This window comes from Colletes gigas, unplaced genomic scaffold, assembly GCF_013123115.1.
Source record: "Colletes gigas isolate AHSC1104 unplaced genomic scaffold, ASM1312311v1 Colletes_gigas_Sc00008, whole genome shotgun sequence".
NCBI classification, from domain to species: domain Eukaryota; kingdom Metazoa; phylum Arthropoda; class Insecta; order Hymenoptera; family Colletidae; genus Colletes; species Colletes gigas.
Window position 1 is genome coordinate 6,413,861 of NW_025106637.1, and position 24,193 is coordinate 6,438,053.

General features: G+C 36.5%; 1 protein-coding gene across 1 annotated transcript; it reads right to left on the reverse strand.

The window, feature by feature from the left end:
• Positions 1-8,590: 8,590 nt before the first annotated feature.
• On the reverse strand, positions 8,591-20,849 carry LOC122396670 (sortilin-related receptor-like). Its single transcript, XM_043395260.1, has 11 exons — positions 20,583-20,849; positions 18,672-18,947; positions 18,431-18,592; positions 18,043-18,357; positions 17,682-17,947; positions 13,844-17,554; positions 13,179-13,732; positions 12,854-13,107; positions 12,060-12,537; positions 11,744-11,950; positions 8,591-11,551 (listed from the first exon to the last, which is right to left on the reverse strand). Exons 1-11 carry the CDS (start codon positions 20,847-20,849, stop codon positions 11,490-11,492), a joined length of 6,552 nt encoding a protein of 2,183 aa, XP_043251195.1. The 3' UTR covers positions 8,591-11,489.
• Positions 20,850-24,193: the final 3,344 nt, after the last annotated feature.

Genomic DNA, 24,193 nt, shown 5'->3' on the forward strand with positions numbered 1-24,193 from the left:
CGCTCAAAATTGTGTAAATTGCAAAATTTTGATCCGGATCAATTTTCAAACTTGAATGATACGTGGATACATAATCGATGCCCGCGTAATTAAAGAGTACACCCGCGAATAATAAAACAAGAATTTATGTCTTCGACGCACGATACTTTTCAATATCAAAACATGCCGTTGTAATATCGCTCCTCGACCACGGTTATTTTCTTCCAACAATTAACACTGGCAATTTAATAAATTCCGCTTTTCGATCCGCGAACTACGAAGCGTACATATCAATTATAAATTTTGTTTACCAATTATTATTACTTTGCTTGCGCGTGACGTAATTATTGCGAACTTTATCCACAACTGGCACTGTAATCTGCAATTTTCGTGTCGGACCGCTAATTCTCTAATGACAGAACGTGCGTTCAACACACAAATCATTTACGATGATCTGATAACTAGCACCGCGAACGTTAACCTCCTGTAAACTTCAACGGAACAGCTTTCAAGGAAATCACTCTGGCCGTAAGAGCAAGATCTTTGTAAAAAGTACGATTAGCGAACCGCGTACACGCGTACGCCGAGTCTATAATTAAGGAAACAATTATTATTGCGGTACATTTGCACGTGCGTAGCCCAGTTTCGACTTCCACACAGACGTCCCGTAGCGTAACAACGCCGACGCATCGAACACACGATGTGGAAACTTGGTTTTTTATAATAATCGTGTCGCACTTAAACGACTGCTTCAATGCAAATCAAATTTTTCGGCGAAAAAAAAAAATTTCAAACCGTTCAAATTAAATTTTGAAGTTTAAAGTTTAAAGCTTAAAATTAAAAATTTAAGATTAAAGTAAAATTAAATTAAATTAAATTAAATTAAATTAAATTTCAGCGCCTATCCCCTGTCCTGACAACTCTCCTCTCCTCTCTATTTCGGTGTAAAACCCAACGTTATCAAACGAGAATAGATCAAGCCTGCAGCACTATCAGTTGCGAGAATTATATCTAATTGTTGGGACCGTTGAAATTTGAAAGTGATCGAATTGGATCTAATTGCTATAATTATACTACATTATACGAGGAAGATTGCAGCCATTAGCTCATATTATTTGCTATGTAATTAATGATTATATTATACAGTAACAAGCGATAAATTTAATTACATACTAAATAATAATGACCCAGGTCTCACCACGTGGAGGTTGCTGCGAATGGAGACCCACCCTATCCTCACCCCAACCACCCTCCTTTGATGAGGAATCCTAACACCTTTGGATACTTTTTCCTTCGAAAAAAGCAACAAACAAACAACTAAGGGAGAATTCTCAGAAGAACTGCCCGATAAAGAGATAAAAAATCTAACAAAATGTTGATGCATGCGAGATGATCCCACCACATGTTTTCTACGAACGAAATAGAGATGGCAACTGCACATACGAACCATGACTATTGGAATACCAATATGTAGTTTAATATTAATCATTCCTACTGAAATCTACGTTTATGTTTCAGTAGTACCTAATAAGACACTGCAGTGTTTAACTTATAATCTAGATACATTATAATCTAGGTAACTCGGCACTAACATGAGAAACCAAGTATCATAGCGATGTAAGTAAAATAAAAACTAAATAATTGAACTATACAAAGTGAAGCTCAATCGAAGATAATGAAAGAAATACAAGAAAGCTGAGTTTTTTTTCTAAGTATGCTATACTTGACATACACCGCTATAATTCTTAGCTCCTTTTACAACTTGACTACACATTTATACTTAATTCTAACGCAATCTGTAGAAACATGGAAAAATAAATATAATAAATATGAAAAGATATTTTCTTCTTAGTGTTTTTGCTAATCTCACGATGTTTTCCTGAAACATAAACTCAGACAATAAATAGAATTGCATGAACTAGATATTTCCCTAAAAACGATCAAGTTTGAATCCATTTACCATTACCAATTCCATTCTTCAATGCTTCTATACTCTGTAAAAGGAACTTGTACAAAGGATTAGTAGCTGAAATGAAAATATATTAGTGGACACAGAAAAAAATAATTATGTATCGTCAAGATTAGACAGTGTTGAGATAAATACCGAATAGATTTTAAATGTTATCCATTCGTTACTGTAAGTTTTATTTTTCGTTCTGTTTTTCAAATCAAATTGATGATAGCAAAATTGAACAATTAAAGAATTTTCTTTATATTAAATGCGTGAATTAAGACATATATATTGAAATAATTATATTTAACTGCATTGAAAGCTAAGTTTGGTTCGTACGCTAATTTATAATACAAAAATTCCAAGCGCGATTTATAAGAATAAAAGCAACCGCGAATGGTGATTATTCGCGACACTACCCTGAAAAGCAAACGCGAAAAATAGTAATTCGCAACGCTAAGAGCAAACCGATCGGTGCATTCGCAACACTATTCTTAAATAACAATAAAAGCAATCGCGTATGGAATTCGCAACGCTACCCTGAAAAGGAAACGCGAAAAATTGTAATTCGTAACTCTAGAAGCAAACGCGATTATTGTATATTCTTCGCGACTCTATCTTTAATGAAAATATTATATTTATATCTCGCAACGCTAATGCAAATCGCGTTGCCCAAAAATGCTGGATCAGATGCTGGCGTCTTCAGTTGTAGATACAAATGTACATACATGAAATAAACTAACTACATCAAGCTACTTCAAACTACAAGAGTGGCACACATGGGGATGAAGTTAGACGTTTTAAATATCGCAACACTACGGGGCAAACAACGCGATAAATCAACAATCGCAACGCTAATTTATAATAGAACAATTCCAAACGCGACTTGTAACAATAAAAGCTATCGCGAATGGTAATTATTCGCGTCACTACCCTGAAAAGCAAACGCGAAAAATAGTAATTCGCTACTCTAACAGCAATCGCGTTTACTAATAATTCGAAACGCTATTTTTAAAGCAAACGCCCGGTTCCTAGGTTTGCATAAAGACAACCGCGAATCGTATTTATTCGCAACACTAATACATCAACGCGATAATTATTTGTTCGCAACTCTACGAGCAAACGCGAACATTGTATATTATTCGCAACTCTAACTTTAATCAGGGATTAATCGTACATGTAAATGCACATGTACTGGCCACTGAATGAACTAACTACTTCTATTATTACAGTTAGGGTAGAATTTGGGCATTGAAAATATCGCAACGCTAAAGAAAAAATCGCACGAGAAATCAAGATCGCAACGCTAATTTATAGTATGAAAATTGCAAACGCGGTTGATGTCCATTATATGTATAAAAGAGTAAAAATGCTACGCGAATCGTGACTGTTCGCAACACTACCCTGAAAAGTAAACGCGAAAAATAATAATTCGCAACTCTACGAGCAACCGCGTTTATTAATAATTCGCAACGCTATTTTTAAAGCAAACTCCCGGTACCTAAGTTTGCATAAAGACAATCGCGAATCGTGTCTGGTCGCAACACTACCCTGAAAAAGCAACGCGAAAAATAACAGTTCGCAACTCTAAGAACAGACGCGATTATTGCACATTCGCAACTCTATGTATGTTAAAACCGCGAGTTGCCTTGGTGGCTGGCACGTATGGTACAATCATGTACAACATAGATGCATGTATGAGCCATCCACAGGAACACAGGGAAGGGATGGCTGGCACGTATGGTGCAATCATGCACAAAGTACATGCATACGTGAGCCAGCCAAAAAAAACAAACTAACTACAAAACTACAGGCAAGTAAAGTGACATGATAGTAACTGGAATGACTCTCCATCCTCATCCGAAGATGAAGATGAAGAGCCATTTGTTGCAGCCCGCTCTTGAGACAGTTTGTCAGGGCCTCTTCGACTCATTGAGCCTTTTCTTTCTTCGGCGGTCCTGCCAAAGTCTGAAACTTACGTAAGACTGGGCTCGAGATTTTGTGCAATACGTAGTCTTCCAACAATGCACGAATTGTTGGAAGAGCGTACGTAGTGAATCTCGAGGGGGACGAGCGTTTCGTAAGGGATCTAACCACGACCGCGAACGCGAGAGAGCGACTTTAAGAGTCCCGCGATTCGAGGAGTCGAAAATAAAGCTAAAACAAACAGCGTAGACTGTTTGAATCAGGAAGATTTCTACTCTTCAAATCGTAACTACAGGTACAGAACTGCCACGCGAAAACGCGCCTACCCGAGTGACTAATGTGGACAGTCCTGCCCTGGCCCTACCTACTTAAATTTAGCACACATACCAAAAAGGAAGTTACCTACCTACCTAACCCTATATTTAAAAAATAGCAAAACTCATTCTCGCAAACATACACTCCACGGTTCTCAATCACTATGTCCGGGCGCGACCTAAACTAGAGAGGATTCCCCGGGGTTCCTCCGACACCCGGACACAACTAACTCCATTCATACTCTAAATGTACATACCAAATTCTGAAATCGTCTGACACCGACTAGCGACCATTGCGTATTTATATTATAGATTTTGATATAATATAAAATCTTTATATAATTTAATATAATACAAAGTCATTCATCGAGGATATTGTATTTATTACTTTATTCTAGTATGAATTACTAGAATTATCGTGTATGGAAACGAATACATAAACAGCAAAATCAATAATTAATTTGATAAATTGGTAAATAAAAATTGAATGTTGCAGTTAATAGAAATATAGCGAATTCTAGTGAATTGTTTAAACGATGCAATCCCACAACTTAACCACAAACACACACATGTGGAAATTACATCGTGCACGATGCACTAGCGCAATGTCAGACGCACGCATATAGATTATTATTGTAAATTGTTATAAACAAGGTCATCGTACCCGTTGCATTCGCTCATGCAAATAGCACCTGGGCATGTGCATGAACTCAGGCAACGAACACGGAAAAGTATCCTGAAAATCCTGACTAGAAAAATTAATTAAATGTAACTAACCGGTATTTCTGGTTTAATTCTTAGTTAAAACGACTCGATTTTTCATGTATTTAATATATCAAGAATAAAATACATTAATATTGAAAAATATTATTATTAAAGAAAATTATTATGAAGTTAATTTAATTATTTGAAACGAAAGACTTTAATTGAGATTTCGTAATAAAATAATTTGCTTTAAAAATTGGAAATACATTATTGAAATAAATTTATTAAACTGGTATTTGAAATATTTAGTTATCCTTGGTCGACTCTGTCGTCAAAGTAAATTTTTCAAAAGATGAAACTAATATACAATGCATGCTACTTTGACTCAAAAGTCGACCAGTCGCGAAATGCCTTCTTGCACGTAAAATACATCGTATGATGTATTAATTAAGGAAATGATCGATATTTAATTATTATATTAATGTTTTCACATTATATTAATTCATATTCTATTCAATCATACAATGGATATAAAGTTAATAGAAATATTTCATATATTTTCTAAAAAAATATTTATTATATTGTAAAATATTTATTTGTAACGTTAAAAAACGCGAGTGCAAGAAGACCCTAGCCTGCGCTAAAGAAATATAACAATAGATGTTACTAGGCGCGGGTATGAAAAATACCCGCGGTCACTAAACTTGCCAAAAATACTAAGTATACAACTGGTCACCCGTGTTGATTCGGATCTTTCATCCTACAACATGATTGGGGACCAGAGGAACACAAACAACATGCGACTCACCAATGATGAACTTCATGAGATGTTCATCAAGGAAGTTATCAAGGAAGTCATCAGTCATCAGTCAGCCTGGTCCTGCTGGTATTCAGGATCAAGTCCAGGAACTGTAAAAAGACTACAAGGAAACAATTATAATCTATCGTTAAAATTATAGAGACTTTTAATTAAAAATTCAAAGTACAAATTTATACTTACATTGTTTGCTTGTGGAGCATCACCCAATAGTCCTCTTCGGTGATGCACTGACGCTAATCCCGGTAATGGAGAGTTTTAATTTCAATGAGAAAAAGTAGTCAAGTTCATTAAGAGATATTAAATTAGATTATCACGACCAAAGATTTAAATCGGCGAACAAATGACTCTATATATAATTTAAAATTATGTAAAAAGCACTGACTCTACTCTCGCGTTTGCCTAACATCTAATTGACTACTTACTGGGGTCACTATGCCCCAAAAAACAAACTGTTACTACGCACAACCACTGAAGCTACTGGTCGCATTGCGCGCAACCAACAAATATCCTAGAAAGAAAATTGGGAAAGGACACAAAAAATATACAAGAAGCACATCTGTGCTTATCTATTCCTTTTTCTTCTTTCATTTGTAACTCTTAATGGAAATACAGTTGTTTGTCTAGAATGATAGATGTAGTTCTTTCTTATTGAATTAAATCAGAAAGATAAAAAGTTAAATTTTCATAAATTTGAATGATAAAATATTACTAATGAAGGTAATTATAAATATATATTATCGCCATCAAAATGCAATAAAATACGACAATTAATTCCCATTTAATTTGCCACTTAATTGAAATCGATAATAAAGCAAATTAAAAAATTATCTATTATTTAATCTCGATTATTTAATCTCGATTATTTAATCTCAACACTGATATAATGCTTCCGACAAAAATATATAAATGTTTTTTATTATAATAATATACGTATATAAGTTTTACCAATCCTTCCTTATTAGACCATTTGAAATTGGCGCGATTTCAATGTGTCCGAGTGTAATGGCCTCGATTACGTGCTGCTGGTCAGACACTCCAACAGAAATAAAATACAAATTAAAATCAAACGCACTGCACTAAACATACCTAATCACAATTAAAGAATAATTGAATTTGAAATAATATGTACGAGATATGTCATTTCGTGTAGAGAGATATAATGAATCGACGCCGGTTAGACATTGAAGAAAACGCGCGAAACCCGATTCAGTTTTGTTATAATTTCGACTGAATTGGTAGTCAAAATGTATTAATATTAAACGAAGGCACTGTTAGAGCGTAATGGAGAGTAATAGTGGTGATTAGAAGCGTTTAGATATCAATAGCTAAAACGTACATACCTTATTAGTCTGGAGACTGACGATACGTCCGCTCGCGCGAAAATTCACAGAACTAATGAAGGCGACCTTGGACTTGTCACATTAGCAGCACTGTCGCTAAGTAGCATGCCGGTAACTTCCCTTGTACTCGAATTCCAATCAGAGACTGCAGCAGAAATAAACAAATTAAAATCAAATGCACTGCACTAAACATACCTAAACACAATTAAAGAATAATTGAATTTGAAATAATATGTACGAGATATGTAATTTCGTGTAGAGAGATGTAATGAATCAACGCCGGTTAGATATCGAAGAAAATGCACGAAACCCGATTCAGTTTTGTCATAATTCCGACTCAATTGATAGTCAAAATGTATTAATATTAAACAAAGACACCGTTAGAGTGTAATAGAGAGTAATAATGGTGATTAGAAGCGTTTAGATATCAATAGGTAAAGCGTATATACCGTATTAGCTAGGGACAGACGATACGTCCGCCCGCGCGAAAATCCACAGAACTAATGAAGGCGACCTTGGACTTGTCGCATTAACAGCGCTGTTGCTAGGCAGCGTGCCGGTGCCTCGAGAAAACTGCTTCCCACCAACTTACATATGCTAATGCGTAAACACCTCGATCGAGCCTTGAAGTTTATTTCGCAGAGAAGATTAAGGCTCAGCATTGTTGATACTTGTAATCGAGGATACCCTAGGTCGAAACCACGGTCGTAAAAGAAATACAATAAAGAATCGAGGCCAACACTTCATTTACCAATGATTTATTACCTTTACACTTTTACGATGTCACTCTGCGAAACAACCGTTTTTCGACAGATTGGATTGTTTCTCTTGAAGAGTAGATATTTAACTTTATTATAGATTATCGATCCAATGAACAAATTTTAGCAAACACACTTCCAAGTACACGTATAAACGATGAAGTTACGTCGTTCGTATTGGAATGAAATAAAAAAATATAGTAATTACAATTCAAAATTAACATTTACGAATGGTTATAACTGTATATTTTCCTCAAATTAGCTCTGAAAAGTTTAACGGAAATACTCAGTTTCCTAGGGAACTAGTTCATTGTGGAATCAGTCAGCAGACACTCTTGTCATTTCACTTTTTGACAACTATACGGTGGATATTGCCGTCGGAAATGTCTGTTCTTCAATTGCGAGTAATGACCATTCAAACGAACAATATCGTCTTTCAAATTGCTTGAACGGATTAAGAAAATATGTGAATCAAAGTACTGCAAACTAAACAGTATTAAACAATAGTAACATATATTTGATATTCTTTAATTAAATAGAATTTAAACAACATTCACGGATAACAAATAATACTGACATTCGCTTACCTGTAAAGAAAAACATTTACATTAAAATTATTAGCAGAAAACCGTGACTATCGTATATACTGTGACGCGTAGAGCTCTGTTTTGTATGTACAATTACAAAGAAATTGTAAAACGAATGTAGCAAAAACATTGAAGCAGTTTTATGAACTATTAATCGTTAAATAATGATGGAATTTCTAAAAATTTAGGAAAATCTCGTTCAGATCTACAACCGTGTAGTAATAGTGTCGCTGACGTCAAAGTATTAATGTCTTATTAGTTTTACACAAATTTAACAGAGCATTTGGTAGTATTGGCAATTAGGAATTACTTCATTATTATTTTATTACATAATAACGATGATATTAAACATGTATTTACTTTATTATGAAGCAACACGCAACCAGTATGCGCGACAGTCATTTCTCTTTTCCTCGAAAACAAAATCTCACTTCTCAGTGCCTTAATTTCATTTATTTACACGCAAATATATTATATGTATACGTATATATTTTTATATATTATGTATATATCACTGTTATATTGCTATAACCCTTGAGATTTACACGTACAAGCTACGCACCCTTAAAATCGTCGTTCTCGCGAAACTGGACCGAAATATCCGAGTCCATCGTTCTCGTTCACCCTTGTTCTCGTTTCTTCTTTGTGTAACAATATCGTGTTAACAATGTAAAACGGGTTAATTGCAATCCCAACAACGCTTTATCTCAGAGTATTCGTCGAATATTTGTTATCATTTAATCGCATTAAAATCGACAAAATTAAAAGTACTGAAAACTACAAGTTGCATACAAGTAAAACCAAACACAATCAAGGCAAAATAAAGCTCGATACGCGGCAAAATTCGATAATAAAAATTTATCAGACCTTTTATCGCTTGAAAGTCGTTGGAACGTTCGACAAAAAATTTACAACAAAGCCGTCTGTGGTAACTTAAATATTCGAATTTATAATTTACAAGTTACTCATTAGAAATACCGAAAACATTGTTTCTGAGATTAAACACATTTCAAGTTGAAACCGATATAAACCTAGTCGTTTAGATGCGACGCAGCAACGAACAGACCTTGATAATACTGCTTGATACTTCCTATTCCCAAACAAATTTACCTGTCTATCCTATCTGTTGAGCGATAAATCGTTGAATCTTCGTTCGACGTATGCAAGTTTACAATCGTGTATGATCTCTCCGATTAGACTTAAAATTACAATGACGATTTTTTCTCCTAAATAAAGAGGAAATTCTAATGACTTCTCGTACACGCTTTCCTCTCAAGAGAAAATTACCGTCGACCTTTCGTTCGAAAGGAATAAAAATTCGGTTAAAAATCGCTTTACGAACATTTCAAGTTTTGTACCTAACTAATATTCCATGAAATTAATCGATTCCGTGTATAAAAGAGGGCATCGAACTAGTTCGCTGAAGACATAAATCTTGGATTTTTCAAAGCGAGTTTTCAATATTAATAGAGCGAAGTTACAAACACGTCCAACCGCTTCGTTTATTTATTATTTACATCTACAGGTTGTACCTTAATACGAGGCAAGTACTACAAAGATTCATATACAAGCTAGAAACTATCAAACAAATTCACAGAAATCCTATATCCCAAAAGTAATATGAATTATGCTATGCAAAAATTCAGTACGTGTATAAAAACCTCCGTAAAGCTGGTAAAACTGAAGTAATTATAAAGAAATCCAATGCGGTGCTTAAGAAAGTTTTTGCAAAATTAACATAAAAAAAGACTAACATGAAAACAATGTCGTATGGAATATATATTTACATGAACATTTATTATGGTTTCAGGATCTGAATCCATCCCTACAGTACTTGCCACATATTTAAAAACACTGTATAATAAAATCCAAACGCTGTCCCTTTCTAATGAAACTGTGAACCGTACAGTTTCACCTGAACGATGTTCAAGGCAAAACGTACTAGTTCCTTGATCAGCAAAGCTTAAAAGATACAATTTGTTTTTAATGAAAAATTATTCATGAAATTGGTGATCCAATCATCTGCTTCCTTCCTTAGTGAACCACGACCTAAGTATAGAGTCACCAATCATCGTCGTCATTATACTGAAATGATTAAACTAACGGAACTCTCACCGCTGTCACAAGCTTCGTGGACTTTTTCTTAAAGTATGAATAAGCTTATTCGAGTGTCTGTGTATTACATAAAAAAGATTTATTACAAAAAAAGTAAAAGGCGCAGAGCGAATCCGCTCGTATAAATGCAGACTTTGGAGAAGAAAAATTTCTCAAAAAGGAAAACCCAACGGGACTTCACTTTCCGTACGAATATTCCAAAACATAGACGATGAAAGAACTTCGTCATAGTATATATGATTTCCTCATTATGCATATACATACAGTAGAAATCCGTATGAACGTCATTTTATGCATGGCATCTCGAAAACGTTCATGGGTTCTGCGGTTCGGTACAAAATATTTACTATATATACAAATTACTCTCTCTCTCTCTCTCGCTCTCTTTCCCGTTTTCTCTCTTTCCCATCCCCTCTCCCTCTCCCTTTCTCTGTCTCTCTCATGCGCTGTCTGTCCTTTACAGATATATCAAACAAGAGGTTCCATTTCTGCGGCCCCGCCGATATAACGTAAACTTAACTTTCCGTATACTAATCAATATCATGTACATGTGTAATTAGATCTCTAGACAACATAAGGTGATGATATGCAAAAGCTTTCATGTAAGTGCTCTAAGCAGCCCGTCTGATCAATCTGTATGTACTATAATTAATGAAGTGTATCAGTCTTGAGCCACTTCCATAAAAGCTTTCCACTTTTGTGATCAAGTCTTATCTGTCCTGTATGTTTCTTTGTTTGTCTGTCTGTATTTTTGTGTAATTGTGTGTGTATATATGCGCGCGCGTGCACGCGTGCTCTAAGTTATCATATTAATAATAGTGTCTTGGCACATTTCTCCTAACATGTAAATATCATATTTATATTCATGTACGTATATATACGTGTAGTGTAGCTGCTGAGTTTGTTACGCATGCTCGTTAATGTGTGTGGGTGTGTATTCGTGGAGGGGGAGAGAGTGTGTATATTTACTACAGACGCTGTATGATATCTGGGTTTATGCTATTACCAACGGTTCATCATCAGAAAAGCCTCGGATAACAGGGCTATCTTCTTCTTCTGCAAAGAGATAACACAATATTAAGTAATTGTTTTAACGTTTGCAAAACGTCAGCAACTTGCTAAACTTAAACGCGACATTCCTCCGGAAGCTATGAATACTGACACCAACACCGGCCGAGAAACCCTCAAATCTCGAATAATCCTCTCGCTTTTCTATTTAAACAAAACTCAAATATCAAATAAACCAACCTAGACCATCTGTAGTTCCTGGGAAAGTTGCTTGCCCGCGTCTAGTATCATAGTGACTATTGGCAAACTGCGTGAAAGTATTAGACAATCTTCTATGTCTTACGACGAAATAAGCCAACGCAGACCCAAGAGCCAAAATAAGCAAACAGATCGGTATTGCAAACGACAAGATGTTCGATGTGTTCATCGTTACTGGCATCGATGTTTCTGAAAGGATCAATTGTCATCGTTTATGATGAAAATTCTATAAATTATACCTATATAAGTTTTAATTTTAAAACTCAAACTAACGTGACGTATACAATGAGATAATTACCTGCAGTGTTCCTGGTGCTCAAAATCTCGCTCAAGACACTTCGATAACCTTCATCGGTGACCAAACGAACAGCAATTGTATAAATTACACCTGGCTTAACGCCCTTAAAAATGTACGGTGGCTGATTGCTTTTGTACATAGTAGAAATCGATTCATTCATCGTGCGCGATTCTTCAACCACCAGAATCTCATAATGATAGTTTTCGTTTTTCAGGCTTTCCGGTAGATCATGCTCTTGCCAAAAGATAACATAATCCTGATCTTTGTGTATAACCGTCAATTGATGAGGTGGCGGGATTGGCGGGGCTGTATAGATGTATGGCTGACTTGGTATAGCGTTATCAACATACGTTGATACGACGATTCGATATTTTCCGCCATGCTTTATCGAGTTAAACGTGTGCTTCATTATCGTTTCGTTCGTTGGTGGCAAAGTGACAGCAAAATGTTTGTTCAATACCATCTCTATCACGGTAATCTAGAATCAAGGCAATACACCTACAGTAAACACCTTCTACAGATCTATTTTTATTTGTAAAAGTTAACCCAGTTTAATCTAGGGTAATTTATGATTAATAAAATCCGGTTTAAACTAAATTTAAAAATCTGTATTTCATTTAAATCAGCCCAATCGAATATCCTCTAAACTGTTCATAAAACTACAAAATGTTTCGGATATAAAGATATGAACAAGGTGTCAGCTAAACGGAACCACCTAAATATATGTCTTATTTACTGTTGTATGAAAAAACTTATACTGTTTCAATGAAATGTATCGAAGTGTCAGAACTCACCGTGTACTGGATCGGTTCGTCGATCGTGGGACAACTTGAACTCCATGAAACAACTATGGTATCATGTTTATCCGACGGCATGACCCTTAATTTCTTCGGCGGAGCGCGTTGATTGAAATGTGTAAATACTGGAACAGGTGGAGTCAATGCACCCGCGCCATAGTCTCCGTTAACACCAACCGCGAACATGTAGAATTCACAGGCCTCCAAATCCTTGATAGTAGCTGACACGTTCGTGGTGAGAAGCTTATAATCTGTAAACGTAATTCCCTAAGATTAATAAAAACCTGATAACACGATACACATTCGTCCTCCACGAAATTACCTTTGAAGAATTCCACTATATCGATAGCATAATGAACCGCATACTGCCACCTGATCTTCCGAGTGCTCTTCGGCGGCTCCCAAGACAATTTCACCGTTGTTCCGTGCGGTTTAACTAATTGAGCAACGAATTGTGTCACCAATGGTAAAGGTGCGCCTTCCGTAGTGGCGTATATAGGAGCAGCCTTTCCGACATACTTCTTCTTTACAGCACTGATCTCAAAAATGTATTTAACTCCCGGAGCCAGTTTAGTAATTTCTATTTGATTCTCCAGCGTCGAGATCGTTCGCAACGAGGGATAATGAGCAGGAGCCTTTGGTGTAATGTGATATCCATCGACGGATTTCATTGGCTTCCAAGCTAAGGTAACAGAGTGATTCGTGGTCGCGACCACCTTCAGACCCTCGATGTCGTCTACATTCGCAGACCCGTCGAAAGTCAAGGTTGCCACGTTCGAAGAAGCAGACTCGTATTCCTCGTTTTTGGCTATCACCCAGAAAGAATAATTCTTGCCCGCCTCGAAAAGCATGTAGATAATCGCTGACGTCTTGAGTCTAAAGCACGAATTAAAAATTGTTATAACATCGAATTTCTATTCTCGTAACAATTATGAAGAATTATTGTATGGGATCGGAACAATTATTATTTTTAAAAGAGTTTCAAACCCTGGTCTAAAGAATTGCATGGGCGGTATAGGTGGTGCAACGAAGCCTTCGTAACCGATGATGGGTCCGTTCGGATTCAAGGGCGGCAGCCAGCTGATCTCCACACGAGTCCCATTACCCTGTCTGACGGTAACATTCCGTGGTTCCGAAGGAACACCTTTCCCGGTCGTGACAATCTGATATTTCGCCGGTGGGAATACGGTAGACTGCCCCTTTAGCCTAACGTGAACCGTTGCGTTGTAACGAGTATAAGGCTTGAGGTCATTAAACTGATACTCCATTTCCTCGATCCATTCGGTGGCGTTGGTCCAATTAGCACCAGGTTCTGCATACGCAATGGATGGTAAGAATTCGAAAGTGACGTTTATAGGTACAGGCATCCACCAGAACATGAAAAAGCTGGTAGCATTTACTGATCGTTCATCGACTCCCATCATGAGGACCTGATAAACGCGGGAGCCGTTCTTTTCGCAGTTGCTCTCGTCAAAGCCGTCTAGGCAATCCGGATAACCGTCGCAATAAGCCGACAATGAGTAGCAACGAATCTCGTCACAGGGAAACAGTCCTACGAGACAGGACGGCGTGGCAGCCGGGCTGGAATGTTGTTCGCCCGAACAACCTAACTCATCGCTGCCGTCGAGACACTCTTCTATACCATTGCAGACATCTCTTATACGTATACAACCGCCGTCCATGCGACACTTGAACTGGCCTTTCTTACAGGCGACCTGGACTCCGTCGCATCGCGCCTCGTCTTCTCCGGAAGGGCAGTCTTTCGACCCGTCGCACACCCACGCGTCCTGAATACATTCACCGTTTAGGCATTGAAATTGTTGTTCCCGGCAGACTTTGGGCTGTTCGGTGATAGAGACGATAGTGGCGTCGACTTCCTCGGCGTTTCCGCAGCCGATCTCGTCGGAATCATCCCCGCAGTCGTCCATGCTGTCACATTTCCACCAATAAGGCACGCACTTCTTATTGTTGCACATGAACATCCAGTCGTTGCAGAGACTGGTGGGCAGCATCGGTGCCAATGGTGCCGGAGGAACCGTGACGGTACAGTTCGCTTCGTCCGAACCATCGACGCAATCTTCGTCCCCGTCGCATACGAAAAACTGGTAAATACATCGGTTCTTGGCCAACCGCGACGAATTACACGTAAATTGCCAACTCTCGCAAACCATATTGGTACAGTCCGCCTCGTCCATACCGTCGATGCAGTCTGGATCGCCGTCGCACTTCCAACTAGTCGGTATACACGCATGGTTTGATTTACACAGTATCTCGTCGGATCTGCAAGTGCTCGGAGTCATTTTTCCCTTACAAGACTTCTCGTCGGAGCCGTCCCGGCAGTCATCCTCTCCATCGCAGATCCACCTGTGCGATATACACCTGCCGTTGTCGCACCTGAATTGGTACTCGGTGCAATTCGAGTACGTGCAATTCATCTCATCCTTGCCGTCCTTGCAATCCTTATCCAGGTCGCAGACCCAGTACTTGGAGATGCACTTGTCGTCGCATTCGAATCTGTTCGAGTTGCACATGGTCCTGTTGCAGTAAATCTCGTCCGAGTTGTCGCCACAATCGTTGTCGCCGTCGCAACGCCAAAAAGCGGGGATGCATACGTCATTACGGCAAGCAAACTGATTTGCCGCGCAGGTACTGGCTACTCGTGGACAGGTGGAATTTGCGAACGGTTCGATGCCACCCGGACACTTGCATTTCTCCTCGCTCATCTCCATTCCGTCCGGACAAAGGCACACGTGGCCACCGCGAGGCGCGCCCACGCAAATGTGCGAACAGGTACTGTTGCTGCAAGCGTTGGTGCCAAACTGCGTGCTGTGGCCGAATACTTTCAGATCCATCAGACCAGGCAAATGGCCCATAATCGTAGTTATACCTAAACCGTAATTTTTATCCGCGACGAATATCATAGACTGTTTCCAATCGTCCCAATACATGTTGTCCTTAAAGACCGCAACAGCGAAAGGATGCGATACCCTGCCGTTCTTCGAGATCACCTTCTTGAACTTCTTGCCATCGAAATCGCTAGACCCAATATAATCCTGTCTAGCATCTACCCAATAAATACGTTCCGATATATAGTCTATCGTTATTCCATTTGGCCACTCGACGGTTGGTTCAACGAATAACCGTTTCACGTCTGTACCATCAAGATTGGCCCTTGAAACGGAAGCATTGGACGGAGCCCAATCGGTCCAGAACATATACCCGTTCATCGGATGAACTGCTATACCTCTGGGCTTTATCAAATTGTTAGGCCCGAGAATGGTTCTTCGCATTCTACCCATAGTGGATATGTCCGTCCTAATTACTTGAATTCTCATCTTAACACCGTCCACGAAATAGAGAAGATTCGACACCCAGTCGAGGGCCATTCCTTCTATAGAACTCAAGTCGGTTTCCACCAATATCTCAGGATAACTAGTGCCATAATTGAAACACTGCCTACCAATTGTATCGTTCACAATGTCCGCCCAATACAGACAGTTATTTTTCATATCAAATTCTATGGCTATCACGTTCTTTATACCGTGAACTGGCAACCTTTCCAGTTTCTCTTCTACCAAACTGATGCGCGATATATGTTCTCGTTGAGCCACCAACAAAATTTCAGACACCTCCGATATAGGACACGGAATTTCGTCCGGCTCGAAGTTCCTGGCCAAGCCACCGATGCACTCGTCGTCGGTTATCTTTATATAACCCTTCGTCCGATTATAAAATTTTCCAGGTTTACAGGTGCTTGGCACAGCGTAAGGATCATGAAGAACTATCGATTTGTCGCGGATGCAATGATACGGGTAGCCATCTCGCACGAACCCAAAATCGCACTCGTAGTCGTTGTAATCGCACTGACATATTTTTGTCTTTATAGGACGATCGTAATCCACGCCTGTGTAACATTTTGCTTGCGCTGCTCTTCTCTGGTAAGTCTCCATTCGGCCCAATACACAGGGCATCACCGGTTGCTCCGTGCTCGACGGAGACCAGAACTTAAAGTCATCTTTGGTGCAATCTCTTTCGAACACATTCCGCAAGTCAACTTTAATTATCAACCATTGATGCTGCCCGCTGTCTGAACCAAACATCGTAAACACCGTCGTGTTTTCGCCCGGTTCGGTCATCAATCCGTACACTCGTAACATTTTTTCGTTAAACTTATACGACTGCCATGTTTCACCCTCGTCGACGGAATAGAAAAGATCGCTCGTTTCGCCGCGTGACTTGAAATACTTTACAGCTACCAACAGACCACCATGATCGCCCATATTGAAAAAGAAATAATCCTTGAGGACTTGCTTCCAAGTGAGACCAGCGTCTCTAGACACGTAAAGGGCAGGATGACCTTTAAGATTTGGCCCTATAACCCCGGTTGCCATTATAATGCCGGGAGCAGATTTCGAGCTCATGATCGACACCGACCTCGTCACAGGATATAACTGATTAAAACGTTGACTCAGATGTAACGAACAATCTTTTGTACAATGGATATAGAACCCTTCGTGATTCGCAGGAGGTGGAGTTATGGGGTTCCATGTTGCTCCGTGATCGAATGTTATTAACGATACTAAATGCTCTGGTGCGATAGAGCCTGATTTCGGTGTTCCTTTTACTTGCGACGCTATGTAAATACCACGAAGACCCTCAACCTTATACAAGTCTGTAAATGCCTCGTCGGCTACATCACTGAAAAAAAAAAAAAACAAAGGGACGCGTATAAATATATCCGACATTTTAATAATGAAATTCCTAAATTACTGAAGATGTTCGTGATCAAATTTCATACAACAAAATTTTATTATACCATACTTACTTTAACCAACTGTCTTTCCAAGTGCTATTTGGGAAAAATGTAAGAATTCCGTCAAGTGATAAAACGAAAGTTGCCTTCTTTTGATCGATCACTTCTGATATATAAAGATTGATTTGAGTCTCATTGTGGGCAACCGCAACAAAGACTCTATTATGAGAAACATCGACGATGTGGTAATTTTTACAAGGTAAATCTGTATTGAACTCGGCCTTAACAAAATTATTAGTCTTATAAGACACGAAAAGATTCAAGTTTTCTGATCCATTCTGTTGAACAAAGTTTTCTTTGTTTTTATTCACCTTCTAAGCTTGATATATTTCTAAATATATAATATAAAAATAGTAAAATAGTCATCGCATACCTTTCCGTCCTTCGATGTTGCGAACCTATAATTGCCTCTAATTTGAAAATCTTCGACGTTAGTGATTACGACTGTCAACGATCTGTTGAACAGTATGTTCGACGCAAGCGATTCGAATCGATTCATAAAATCCAATTTTTCCTCTAACAAAGGCATATCCAATTTTTCCTCTAACAAAGGGAATTCCAAAACGGTGTTCGATCCGGAAGGCAGCATATGTTCGATCATTATGTTATGTGTAGAAGACCAAAAGAACGCTTTCACGTAACGATATAACGGCAACCACGTGAATCCCATGTTATTCGAATACCATAACTAAGTTAAAACAGAATAATATTTATACGATAACACACGGGCGACACGTGAAAATACAGACTGAAAAACTTACTTTTCGTGCTGGACCTACTTTATCCAGAGCAAGAAGAATTCTGGGATCCATTTCATAAAATGAAATTTCGCTTGGTTGGAATGGTAGTTTTACTCTTTCAATACGTTCGCCGTTATTAGATGTAACAAAAATTAAACTATTTGTACTGTCTACAAAGACACACTGCAGGACATAATAGATTATGAGAATAACAAAAACAACTAATGGAATAGTAAATTATACTAATTTGGTATAAACTTACATATTTGTAAAATTTTGGATGATTGGTAAACTTATCCAAAGTTGCATATGCTGCATTTGGTTTAGAAGAAATCTTAAACTCTTCTGTCTTGTTCTTAAATGTATCACCATAATCGTAACTTATATATACAGCACTGGGATTGCTGGGTACAGAAACCTTGCTTCCTTGCAATCTTACTGTAGGTGTACTATCCCTTGCAAGACATATTATTACATTAGATCCTTCACCCACCCAATGTACCATCAACTGTTGATGCGAATCATTCATAGCATTAACCTGCAAACACAATTGCATAAATATCTGTGACAATGTTTTAAATAATATATCCTTTTACATTTTTTTTTACATTATTTGCATATTATTATTATTGCTTATTTACATATTACAAAATATACATGTATAAGAAGAAAACAGTATTTTTAACTGTACCTTTAAATATTGTTCTTGATAAGTAACAAGATATACTAAATAACATTGATCATAATATAGATAGGGATAAACTGATAATAAACATAAAGATAATAAATAATATCATCCATCAGAGGTATATACCAAGACAAGACAAAGGTTGCAAAAAATTAATATTATTAATTCTAAAAAAAAGTTGGAATATACCCAAAAAAATCTATGTAAGTACATTAACTTAAATAACAAAATATTAAAAAATAGTTATTTCATCTTATAATAAATGGGTGGAAGTAAGAGGTGAGTCATAAATGTGATGCAAGAAATTTCTACAAATTCATCAATAGTTACACTTTACGTTTAAAAAATGGTTGAAAATATTTGGTTAAAATTTAATGAAAATTTAAGAATCATAATTTATTACAAAGTAGTAATATAAACGTTTTTATTAGATTAATTTTTGCTATGAAAATCAATGTTGTATCAAAGTTCTAACTATTGTTATAAGTGTAATATAATATTAATCTTAATTACTGTAGTTTACTTTGTCATACTATAGTTTATTTTAGAGACTGATGACACATTATACTTCTTTGTTATCAGTTGTACATGTATTACCATGCATACAACCTAGCATTTCATTGTGGTCAGAAGTATGACATACATCTATGACCAATTGGCACATACTTATGTATCATCAAACTATTTTACAAATGTTTCTTATACAATATTGTTTCTTGATGCAAATATAATACAATGTATCAACTTTGAGCAAGTTTCATCTTTTCCTTTTAATTCTTATTTCCATGTTAAATACATATATCTGTTCTTTTTATTTTTAAGCATACACAATGAAAAACAAAGCAACTATTATTATATACGAGAAAAAAAATATCGGATGTATAATACGAATAATTTCGATGGTTCGATCATACAAGAATCTCTATTCGTTAAACATAAACCGTTAGTATACGTAGAAATAGAAAATGCGAAATGTGTCGTAGAAATGATATTTGAACAAAAACATAGACAACATTTGTTCGCGATTCGTGCACCAGAAAACGATCAAATCAATGCACGAATATAACGATCAATAAGTGCTTTATTTATCTAAACGGATATTAATGATAAAATAATAAATAAACAGAAAATTTTGTTAAAAATGAAACAGGAGACGTGCAGAGCGGTTACTGACCTCTGCATGTCAATAACAGAACGACTATGACGCTATTATGTTTCGTCAGGATTGATTAAATTTAGTCCGGAAGGGACATAATACGGCAGTTACGCTCTCCGTTGATCGACGCACAAAGGCAGTACTGTACACCGACCTTATTAACTGCTGCATAAAATTCTAAAATCATCCCTATCGGCGAACAAGTCCGCGAAGATAAGGCAACAAAAATATCGCAAATTATGCGGAAAACGAGTTAATGGCATTTCCGCTCGTCGCGCACGATCGAAAGAACCGAATCGTTCGCGATACGCAAAAAGATGATCGCGTACCTTCGTTATGATGTTTGCTTTATTATTTGAATGCATTGGAGGGACATCCCTTCGATTTCGACTAGCTGACGTTTCGCTGGCATCATCCGAATATTCGTTCCGATTGATGACAAGTGGCCGTTTGTAACCAAACGATTCATGGTCCTCCGTGATGTGAAGTGTAGTCGCTTTATCACCATACCTCTGTCCATTATTCGAACTCGTTAACAATATTAAATGAAAAACAAGCACGGAGTAATAAAAGGCCGAACTGATCCGGCCGGCCATCTTGCTCAGACTGACTTTCTTTAATGACCACACACATATATATATATGTGTTTGCACGTACAGATGTACAGGGTGTCCGAAAAATCCTCACTTCTTTCGGGTAATTTCGAGGGACTAAGGTACATTTCAAACGAACGTCTTTACGACAGGTTTACTTATGTATTTATATTGCATTTTAGTTGTTTCGAATTATATATTATCTTTCTTCAGACCTGTGTTATTTCTGACGGATGTTCAGAAACGTTCTTTTATGGTAATGTAACGTACATAGAGAAAATAAAATGTAGTTAGCGATTTAACCAATAATTTTATGTACTCAACTATATTGACAAAACAATTTCTGAATTGTGAAATATGTTGAAAAGTATTAAATTTATGCATGACGAAAAGTTATCTAGACATTCAAGGATAATAAGATAAAGTAGGGGAGACAGAAAATAATCCCAGAAATACTTGTAAATGTGTTCAGCGACACACTGTACAAATGTGAGACTTGCAGATACGTTGTAAAATGTATGAAATGTAATAAAACGTTTACAGAAAACATTTGTCAAAGTTTGCCAGACGTTGAACACTTCTGAAACAAATTACAAGGTTTTGAATGAGTCATCGTGCGTAAGTATGTAATAAACAACGGCAAACGGTCATCATTGGGTGCATTTTGGAACACCGGGTGTATGCAAGGTTACGCACATATACTTATCTACGTCCCTAAGTTGCCAAGTTTAACATGTTTTTCGTTCATGCGCACTGGAAATAATCTCAGTATAGTACTAAAATCGAGGCAAAACGGGTATTGTATGGTCCCTGTTTTGTTGTTGAAAAATTGAAATGAAATAACTATTGAAACAGAACAAAATAAATAAGCGACTCCTTTTGATTCTGTGAATAGTATATGGCAGTCTGTAACATAAAACAGGTACTGACAATTTGATATCATCAACATGCAGGAAGAAGTATTAACTACACACCTACTGGTCTAATATCAATTTTGAGCAATAAAATTCGCCCAATGTAAAAAACGTCGAAAACACGTTAACCATTACTCCAACTATGCATATCGCTGTTTTCCAGCGCGCATGATCGAAGAACTCACCAAACCTGGCAACAATGCTTACGTTCAAATTACTGTTATCAGAAGAATAATTTGCAAGAATTATTCAAACTATTCATTGCAACGCGTACGAAATTTATTTAGTGTCGTTGAAATCGATCGATCTTTGCGTAAATTATCAGCGTAGCAGATAATAGAAAAGATCATTATAACAAAAATGAAAATCGTTGTTGGGGGAGTAAGTACTTTAATGGTGGCTCTAAGTAATAATAAAACTACATTAGATAATGGGTTTCATTTCCTGGTGACGTCTCCCTTGCACTGCGTAGATAAAAGAATATATAAAGAACGCATTTTCTAAATCATTAAATAGATTATTGCGTGGGAACTCGATTTTTTAAAAATGAAAACTATTTTGCAAAAAATAATGCATTTCGAGATCAATACTTTAAAAATCTTTAGATAGTAATTGCAATTATAGAATTGAACTATATAATTCTTGTATTAAAAATAAATTACATGGAAACGATATGCTTCAATTTGAACATTACTAATTAAAATTATTAAAAATAATTAAAAAATTATTAAAAAATTTTTTGTAGATAACTGTTTTATGTGCAATATGTTAGTCTATCTTTGTCTGATTAAAATCAATTTACGACTCTGCTGATTTGTTGTCATTAACACTGTGTATGTAATCATATAACAAAACTATATATATATATATATATAATTTGGACATGTACAAGTTAATTCAAAAGTAGTATTACAAAACTTTCGAATGTATTTTATTCTTCAATTTGAAAGTAAAACATTTTAATTTAACGTTTCATGCTTATTACAACTTTCCCATAATTTTGAGGTATGAAATATCCCTGTAAATTTTTGTAGCGCTATTCTTGAATTACCCTGTACAGAATGTTCATAGGAATTACAATGGGGAGATACTCTGTACATGAAGTACAATCGAATATAGTTTTACAATTATCATATATTATCTATTATAATAATTTTTATTTCTTATAATTTACTGTTCTTCATTATTTCGTATTTATATATGTATATATTTATATATAAAACACATAGCTATGACATATCAAGTTGTGTGTAGTGTAGCAATGCGACTCCAAATATTTAAAAAATATCTACTAAATGCACATGCATTAAGTTAGAAAAAAAGCGAACGTATTATCGATTTTGATTAGACTGTTGTGTTATCATTATTTTTATTCTTCTCTTAAGCATATTGCGTTGCCCGTGATTGTATGTACAAATCAGTGAAGCGCACGGTACAATAGGTAAAAAACATGAGACATTTCTCAAAACACAGTCCCGGCATGTGCTACGCAGAGGGGTCTGTTAAGAAAAATGTTATTATAGATAAATAAAGAATAATTCGTTCCAAAACACGGAACAAGTCGATATCGGATTGCTCGAGCCGCATTGAAATGAGACGATAGAACAGAAATAAACTTTATGTAAAAAGTCAATCGTTAATCAACGCTAAAAAAAAAAGTATTGAGCGCGATCTTTCATAATTTCCGCGATGATCTCATTCTTAGATGCTATACGAAACAAAACGAACATGATAAATATTTAAAGAAAAGGAAAAATAAGGAAAATCAACAATCGCGCGGGTTGCCACGCGATTGACCGACCAGTTAGAATCAAGCGAGACACTGTAGGTAAAATTAATATCAATTAGTTTGCATTTTTAACGCGATAATAAGCACATGCTTGATAAAAACTGTATCACGTGCAGAGAAGTTTAACGAATAATTAAACATCTCTTCTTTTTTAATTCCGTAGAATCATGATATTTGGGATCTTATAAGAGGAAACTCTTCAAATTATTACACAGTGTTCCATTCTTTTATAATTCTCCAATGCGTTATTCCCTTAGGGCGCAGCATATTTAACAATTTGTTAAAAGCTAATTTATATTTATATATATAATATTTATATATTTATTTATATATTTATATATCATGTCCCAAGTTAGTGTGCTTCTTAAAAATATATGGCAGTCATCGAAACGCAAACATACCGTTTGCGGAAGAACGGGAAATCAAAGTACGAGAAGAAGTACGAAGGTGACAGAAAATGTGACGAAACTATAAACTGTCTGACATGAAACAAGAAGGGGACAAATTATAAATTAGAAAACAACGTTCTCTTCGGCTTAAGGTGATCAGCGTATATCAGGTTGCCGCATAAGTTCTATAAACAATCATATAAACTCTTGTTGAATACAAATAAGAATATAATCGTTTCTAAAAAAAGTTATGCT

Coding starts and splice junctions, on each gene's coding strand:
- LOC122396670 (XM_043395260.1), bottom strand. CDS start 20,849: ATGGCCGGCCGGATCAGTTCGGCCTTTTATTACTCCGTGCTTGTTTTT. Junction 17,555..17,681: donor TGGAAAGACAGTTGGTTAAA/GTAAGTATGGTA, acceptor TTTTTTTTTCAG/TGATGTAGCCGACGAGGCAT. Junction 13,733..13,843: donor ATGCAATTCTTTAGACCAGG/GTTTGAAACTCT, acceptor TTCGTGCTTTAG/ACTCAAGACGTCAGCGATTA.